This window comes from Stegastes partitus, unplaced genomic scaffold (genome assembly GCF_000690725.1).
Source record: "Stegastes partitus isolate 25-593 unplaced genomic scaffold, Stegastes_partitus-1.0.2 Scaffold2738, whole genome shotgun sequence".
NCBI classification, from domain to species: domain Eukaryota; kingdom Metazoa; phylum Chordata; class Actinopteri; family Pomacentridae; genus Stegastes; species Stegastes partitus.
In genome coordinates, this window is record NW_007580469.1 from 3,153 (window position 1) to 11,788 (window position 8,636).

The following is an 8,636-nucleotide window of genomic DNA, read 5'->3' on the forward strand; positions in this document are numbered from 1 at the left end:
CCACTGCTGAGGACCTTCTATGACACAAGAGCAGACTCAACAGACTGATCAAAAGAGCCAGCTCAGTCTGTGGCTGCCCCTTGAACTCCACTGAAGTGGCGGGAGAGAGGAGGGCACTGGCCAAAGTGTCTGCTATCATAGGAAGCACCTCCCACCGTCTGCATCAGACTGTAAACTCATTAAGTAGGGCATTCAGCGACAGACTGTTACACCCAAAGTGTAAGAAGGAACGTTTCCGCAGGTCTTTCACCCCAACATCAGTCAGACTTTACAACGCTGCACCATAGACCCCACTGGCACCTCTGTTACTGCTCTGTTACTTTTTTCCACCAACAAACCCATTCCACTATGTGCAATAACTGTTTACCACCTCAGCTTGTGTATATGGTCTTCTTAAAAAATAAATAAATAAAAAATTCTGTATATTAATGTTTTTTTCTCTTGCAACTTTTGCACTGTGTGTTTCTGTTTCTTTTTCCAACAATTTGCACTGACTGTAGACTTTTTTCCTTTTGGAGCTGTTGTAACGGTGAACGTTCCCCCACTGTGGGATCAATGAAGTTTATCTTTACCTTCATCTTAATCTTTAAAAGGAATCTGTGTACAGTGACTCTGAGAAGCTCATAGCCTTTGATCAGTCACAGAAAGGATAAAAACACAGAGGCGAAGGTTTATGTGATTTAAACAGCTGCTTGAGACATTACACCTTATTAAATGTGCCAGAGGAAAATAAAGATAAAGATAAAGAGGACTGTGTTGGAGTTGGTGAGGATTTGGTCTAACAGAAGCCTTGTATTCATTAAGAGACACTCCACAGCTGTGAACGTGACTGCAGGTGGACTGATGAACCGTGACGCGTGGGAGGATGGAGAAATTGGCTCAGGATACGGCCACAGTCATCAGGGCGTGTTCTCCCAGTCATGGTATAAATGTTGCACAAGGTTGTAAACTTTACAGTACAACTGAATCACTTCAAAGAGCAGGAGGCAGCACTTCAGGAATCGAACAAGGTTTGATAAAATCATTGCTGGAATATAAGGAGAACACCATTAAATGCTGGTGATGAGCTTTGCTTTAAAAAATGTTTAGAATTTGCAGTATATAAATGTCACTCTCACAACTGACGTTAATTGTCTTCACACTGTCAATATTCTACTGTTAAGTTGACAGGCTGTCTCACATGAACTGTATTTCAGTAAAATGATCTGTTTTTTGCATCACAATTTCTATACAGTTGAATTCAAGACAACAACAAAACATGTGCATAAACAGAAGAATTGGTATTTTGTTAGAATTTAAAATAAAAAAATGTAGGCTTGCATTTCAAAAATATAAATACAAATAAGTGGGAATGACACAAATGTATCCAAAGATATTTGTTCTGTGGCTTTATTCATGTAGTAAGAGTGTCTGTGCATAGAGATCAGCACAGTGCAAGTAGTCATTGCTGGAATAAGCAGGGGATTGATCCTTGAAATGGCTTTCCAGCTAAGACACACATTTTCAAAATCATGCCAGTTTTATTTTATTTTTTATTTTTTACAAACTCAGTTGAACTCCCAAGTAACAAAGAAGTGAAATCTGAGACAGTGCAGTGTCTACACTTAATCTAAGGCTTATTGCTGTGTGTCTGTGGTGCAGATTATATCTGATGGTAAAGTTTTGATAATTCAACACAGTCAGTGTGGAGTGTGATGTCATTTGGATGATCAGTGGGCTGTTGATCAAAGGAAACCAAGAGAAGAAGTGACACAAAAACCTTTGTAAAACCTTTGTATCGTGCTGCTGTGACAAACTGCTTTCTTTGTGGAACAAATTAGAAGAGGCATCGGGACCCATTTTGTCATGTGTGCCATTAAGGTGGCTCGGTGGTTAGCACCGTCAACTCACAGCTAGAAGATCCCCAGTGAGGACATCTGGGATCTTTCTGCTTGCAGTTTGCATGTTCTCCCTGTGCAGTGTGGGTTCTCCGGCTTCCTCTCGCAGTCCAAAAGCATGTTGAGGTTAATTGGTGATTCTCAATTTTCCGTAGGTGTGAGTGTGAATGTGCTTGGTTGTCTGTCTCTAAGTGTAGTGTATCCTGAACAAGAAAAAATAAAAACAAAGTATTTTACTGTTGTCAATGTTCTCTCTAGATGAGTAACTTGTTTAATTCCTTATTAGTGCATTTTGTACAGACAAAGTGTCACAAAGAAAGTGGTCATGTTTTTGTTCACTTGACTACAAGGTAAAGTCAGAAAATGTTTTTTGTTTTGTTTTTTTCAGCAGAGATGTCCTCCCAGGTCAGACTGATGCTGCTGCCGAATGCCAGGTGTTTTTTTGATGATCCTGTTCAGGTGACGGTGACTGGACTGAGGTCAAAGCAGCTAGTCACCATGAAGGCCAGATCAACTGATGATAAAGGAGTGATGTTCAGCTCCTCGGCCACCTACAGGGCAGATGGGAGCGGGGAGATCCACCTGGACAGAGACCCCTCACTCAGTGGGAGCTATGTTGGGGTTGAACCCATGGGTCTGCTGTGGTCAATGAAGGCAGACACTTTGCACAAACGGCTCCATGAGAAAAATCCGTTAATCCCCTACGTGGTGAAATTCTCAGTGCATGAGGAGGAGGAGGGCAGCATGCTGGCAGAAGTGATCAACGAAAGGTTTGTGATTGGAGACGGGGTCAGCAGGGATCAAGTCAAAAAAGGGAACATCCATGGGGTCCTGTTTACTCCCCCAGGTTAGTGACTCTGTTTTCTGTCTTTATATGTTAAAAAACTGAGATTAGCAAGACAAACCATATGACACGGGGAAAAGCCCAAACATCAAACAAGACAACTGTGGTTCAATAACATCTTTTTATGCACATTTGCTCTATTCCTACAGTTGTAAACAAAAGCTTAAATACACTTGTAAAGACCACATATAAACGGACAGTCTTGAATTTCTAATGGAACCTATAGCTCTTTATTTATGATGGAATCATTGAAACATGTCATTTTCATAAAAACAGTCAGGCATTTTGGTTCTTCCACAGATTTACTAAAGATCATCTGGAAATATGATAAAATCTGCTGGCACAAAAATATACATACAGTAACTTGAATTGTCAGTTTTAGTGATCATTATATCCCCTTGAACTAGGAGATGAGGGGAGTAACAAAGAATGCAATAAAACCAGGTTAAAGGAAGAATAAACTGATTATATGGTGCAGCGGGTCCAGGAACCCATGTGCAGACACAGAAGTAGGCAGACAGGCAGGTCGGGTTTTCAAAAAGATTCAATCAAAAAAGAATGAAAACTTGTTTTGAGCAACCATTTTTCCTACACGGTGAAAGTTTTTTTTTTTTCTTTTCTTTTTCTTCCCCAGGGATTTATCAGTAAATGCTATGGCTCCTGAGTTTTGGTTTCTGGTTTTCTTTTGATTTTGTAATGCATTCATGTGTGTTGTGTTTCTTGTCTGTGTTTCCTTTGTCCCTGTTTGTAGGTTTCATGTGCTTTTTCAGTTACTTCCCTTTTATTTTGAAATGGCATTTTCTCATGTGTTGATTGGGTTTTTACTTCTTTACTTCGTTCTTTGTTCTTCTTTTTCCTTCCTTTTGATTTCCCTGAGTAGTTCCGTTCCTGTGTTTTGTCTCCCCAATCAGTTTCAGTGTTTAGATAGTCTTGCCTTTCCTTTTGTCTTTGACAGTTCATCCAGTTTTCCTCATGTTCTCCTGCCAGTCCTTCACCTTGCACCTATGGTTTGTGGTTTTTGTTTTTGCTTTTTTATGTTGTTTTGATGCCTGTGAATTTTTTTGGCTTTATTTTTGTTGGATTGCCTTCTATGTTACCAGCTGCCTTTCATTTATTCACCTGAACACTCCAGTAAGTTTATTTATTAAGTTTGTTCTTTTCCACAACTTGCCTGTTGCGTCTCCTTGGGTCTTTTCTGATAAGCCTTGACAGGAAATTAATAACAACTCCAGAGTATCAATGCTTGTTTCTATTAATCATATTCCATAGACATTAAACCAGTGCAGTTTGCTATTAAAACTTTGATATAACCTGTGACATTGATGTTAATATTTTGACAGATATCGTGCTGAACACTAGCAAGATTTTGGCGTTGGATTGTGACATCTGGAGTGACTGTAAAATTGATTTGGCGGCACTTCTTAGCGCAAATATGTTTTGAAGACAATTTCATGTGGCTCTCTGTCTGATGTATGAAATTATGAGCGCTCAAAATTGAAAAAATGAACACTGACATAAAATGTTGGTTTTATTTAAATATACTGAAGTTCTGAAGGGATCAGGTGAAATTGTATTCACTTTTTTCCACGTTTTGATGATTTTATATACAACAGTTCTTTAAGATTAGTCAATTACCCAAAACACCAAAGCTCACATTAACTGACTTTAAATGACCCACTATTGATGTGAACTTGTGTGTATAGGAAGAGGTCCGTTTCCTGCCGTGTTGGATCTGAGCAGCAGTAGATCTGAGAGAAGAGCCTGTCTGCTGGCCAACAAAGGGTTTGTGGTTCTCTCTATAACTTTGTACAATGACAAGCCTGCCAATCTCAAAGAAATACATCTGGACTATTTGGAAGAAGCAGTGGATTTCTTAAAACAACATTCTAAGGTGAGTTGTGTGATAGGCCAACAATGGCCGTAGGGTTTATTCAAAATGTCTAAGCATCATACCGTTGTGTTTCCTCTTGGTAACTGAGTCTCCTCAGAGACAGAAACACATTGTTTCTCAAGTATACAGGTAATAAGGATGGCTCACTTTCTTTTATCACCACTGATTTGCATGTTTTGTTTTTCTTTGCAGGTGGGCAGTGAAGGAATTGGTGTATTGTCAAGATCAAAGGGATCAGATATTGCTCTTTCACTTGCTGCTTTTGTGCCAGGTATTAAGGCTGTAGTGTGGATCAATGGCTGCAACGCCAACGTAGCTTTACCTCTGTCCTACAAGAAACGTCAGATCCTCCCACCATTACTGTTAAATTTAACGAAGCTCATTCCCACTCAGTCAGGGGCCCTGAATGGCAAGTATGTTCTTGATAATCCACTGGCAGAAGAGAACAAGGACACCCTCATTCCCATTGAACGAGCCAAAGGCCATTTCCTCTTTGTGGCTTCAGAGGACGACATCAACTGGGACAGCAAGGCTTACATGGATGACATGGTGGAGAGATTGAGGCGTCATGGGAAGGAGAACTTTGAGAGTGTGTCTTATCCTGGAGCTGGACACCTACTGGAACCACCTTATGGACCCCACTGCTACTCCTGCTCACATATCACTATTAGTAAACCAGTCGTGTGGGGGGGTGAGGCCAGGGCCCACGCAGCAGCTGAAGTCCACCTGTGGAAAAAGATCCAGGAGTTCTTTAGAACTCACCTGAGCTGTGATGCTGCACAGATAAAAGCCATGTTATAGATGCAAGTAAGCTGACCAAGTAACAAAAAACTAAGTCATGACATAACACCTGCCAGTTAATCAAAAATAATGATGTGTTACAGTTTAATTCTTTGTGATTAATTGATCATTTTGCACATTAAAAGGCTATAACCAATCACAACCTGCTACAAGCCATGTTGAAAATGTGTGCTTGGCATTTATAGTTCCCCCTAGGGACTTTTTCATAGTGACATGATGTGATAGGTTAGAAGTTGCATTAGAAGAGCTCTGTAATAAACACCTATGTTTTTCAGAACACTGTGCACATGACGGGTTAAATGGAAATATTACTGTGACCTGTTAAGAGTTAAAATGTGGTAGATACACAATACATAATTCATGACAGCTAAAATGGAACGATAAAAAGCTTTAAAATGTATCAAATTAAAAGTTTCAGGGTGGTTAAAAAGTGTGTTAAAAAGGTGACCTTGATAAACAATTGTGTTCAAAAAGGGTAAAATGTTTTAAATAATTCTGTTGAAATCCACATTGTGTGCTTTATCGATCTGTGCTCGACACATGCACCTCAATCGGTTAGTTTGTGATCGATTGCTTTTGTCTCCTCCCACTTTCTCGGGGAATCGCGGAGTTTTCCTCAATGCAGTAAAGTGCGTGTTGAGGAACCGTAACACGATCACTGCTGTGATTATTTCTCCCCTTGTTCAGGTTGGTTGGGCTCATGACAAAAGTATTGTTTTCATGATACATTGTTAATATGTTTAGGGTATCAGGAATGTGTTTTTGTTTTATTTTGAATTAATTAAATGCAAGTTCTGTTGAGTGTAATTGAGCGCGCGTGCAAACAGAGCCGCGGTCGCTAGCAAGTGCAGCAGGTAGCCGCCACATGTGTTTTTGTGTCTGGTGAACGTACGTGTATACACTTGTTATTATATTTTCATGCAGTTTTTATGCTGCTTGAGTTTCAACTGTGTAATGGGGTAAATGTGAAATGTCAGTACTGAGAATGTGTCTGTAAGAGTGTTTGAATTTGTGTATATAATTTGATTGCAGTAAAGTGCGTGTTGAGGAACCGTAACACAATCACTGCTGTGATTATTTCTCCCCTTGTTCAGGGCCGTAACAATGACACTGGTTTAGAACAAGGCTACACTTAACTGTCCACTTGTGATTGGAACAGTGGCTTTGTTCTTAGTGTTGCTAATTAGTTTTTATTTTTACTTGTACAGTAAAATGGAGGCCCACACACAGTCTGTTCACTGCCTGTGAAATTTGAACAACATCCAAAACCTGCTGCTTATGTAAGAGTAGCATCTATTTCTAATGTCCTCTCTTTAACTCCCACCGTTCACTGATTGTGTGGTGAATATGATTTTCTTTTGCTTTGAAAAGTCTCTGGCGTGTTTTTGCTTGGATGTTGCTCGGTGTGCTTTGCTTGGTTTTCAGTTTGGGTGGTGGTTTAGCCTGGATTGCGCTCAACCACTCACTCGCACCTGGCTCCAATGATCATCAGCGCTGGATAAAGCCTACTGTCACCAGTCCACCATGATTGCGTTCACTCACGCGGTACATTAGCCGTACTCCCAAGCTTTTGTGAGTATTCCCTCAGTTGATCACGGCGTCTAATCCTTTCTTGTGTCTCTTGCATCTGGTTTCTCCGGAGCCACCAGCTAGCCCCCTGCTCAACCTGGCACTGACCAACCTCGCCTCTCAGCCACCATTGGATGTCCCATGCTTCACCTCTCAGCCTCTGAGGATCCACACACCTGTCGAGCCCCTCAACGCACATGCCCCCTACAGATCCTTCTTCCCCCCCTTTCGCTCCTGGACATGCCAGCAACACTTCAGGGATCCCTGCTCCTCCCCAGCTGGCAGAGTACCCTGGACATTCCCCCCACCCCCACTCCAGTATTACCAATGAAATCTCCATTTCCCTGAGTGCCTGTTGTCTTGCCTGGTTGCTCTTGGGTCCAGACCTACCCCACGGACTAAGATCCGTTACAGATTGTCCACTACTTTGCAAGTCTAATTGTTGATTCAGAAGGCCTTCAAGTTTCACATCATCACTTTTGTGCAAGAACTTCTACCACGTTCCTTAATATTCACCCCAGGAGTTCCTCACAACTCACCTGAGCTGAGATGCTGCACAAATTTAAGCCACAAATAGGCTGATCAAATTCGATCACGACATCATGGCTGCCAATTAACCTACAATATTTTGATATATGGAAAGATGATGACAAATCAACACCTGGCACAAGAAATTAAGTTTTTACATTAAACATAGAAAATGTTTAAAATTGTGTGTTTAGCATTTGTAGCTACCAGTTGTGGTTTAGACTATGTTAAATCATGTTTGCTCAAGTGTAATGCGACAAATAAAGAGTTGAAATGAAAACATTTGTTTAATTCGTATCATTTTTCTCACTCAAATATAAAGACCAGTGCATTAATAAACACTGTGTGTAAACCAACAGCAACACCTAATCCAGTTGCTGAGGGACATTTTGTTAGCCACACATTGACACACATTACATTTATTGCACATTTGTGTACATCAACTACCTCCTGCTTAAGAGTCCATTCATTATCTGCACACTGCTTAATCCTCACTGGGGTCGCAGGGGATTGGAGTCTATCCCAGCTGACTCAGGGTGAAGGCAGGTTCACCTGGACAGGTCGCCAGTCCATCGCAGGGCTAGACTTAGAGACAGACAACCAAGCACACTCACATTCACACCTACGGACAATTTAGAATCACCAATTAACCTCAACATGTTTNTCTTTGTAACCGTGAGAGATAAAGAGCTCATGTTTACTCTTTGCGATACTCTAATAGTGAGATATTCATTTTTAACAGGCTTAACTCTGTATAATTACACGTACATATAGTTCTAAAGTAACATTGTTCCTTTTAGAACAAAACTTCTGCCCATTTGACCCACAGGGGCATCAAATCTAACACCCCCTCTGGGAGGGGAGTTCTTTGTGATTGGTCAGCTATTTCACTATTTAAAAAAAAAAAAGCCACTGGAAAGACAGACAGATTTTCTACCGGCCACAGAGTCTCTCACTTTGGTCCTTTGTTACCAACTTCAACACGCCCAACACCAGATGTCGCTGTACCCACTGCATGATCCAAGGAAACTGCAAGTGTTGAGCTTTCTCTCCTAAACAGGTGCTTCAAAATTACAATTGGCCTTTAAACAAACATTCCAGATTTAACAGTTTATCTGCTGCTTTC

General features: G+C 40.8%; 1 protein-coding gene and 1 long non-coding RNA gene across 2 annotated transcripts; both read left to right on the top strand.

Annotated features, from left to right (window-relative positions):
• Window positions 1–2,182: 2,182 nt before the first annotated feature.
• LOC103375650 (acyl-coenzyme A thioesterase 1-like) lies at window positions 2,183–5,592 on the top strand. Its single transcript, XM_008305970.1, has 3 exons — window positions 2,183–2,724; window positions 4,425–4,612; window positions 4,805–5,592. Exons 1-3 carry the CDS (start codon window positions 2,241–2,243, stop codon window positions 5,411–5,413), a joined length of 1,281 nt encoding a protein of 426 aa, XP_008304192.1. The 5' UTR covers window positions 2,183–2,240; the 3' UTR covers window positions 5,414–5,592.
• A 342-nt stretch (window positions 5,593–5,934) lies between these two features.
• LOC103375652 (uncharacterized) lies at window positions 5,935–7,790 on the top strand. Its single transcript, XR_521228.1, has 2 exons — window positions 5,935–6,100; window positions 6,622–7,790. It is a non-coding gene; the product is annotated as an uncharacterized LOC103375652 (long non-coding RNA).
• The last annotated feature ends 846 nt before the right edge of the window (window positions 7,791–8,636 follow it).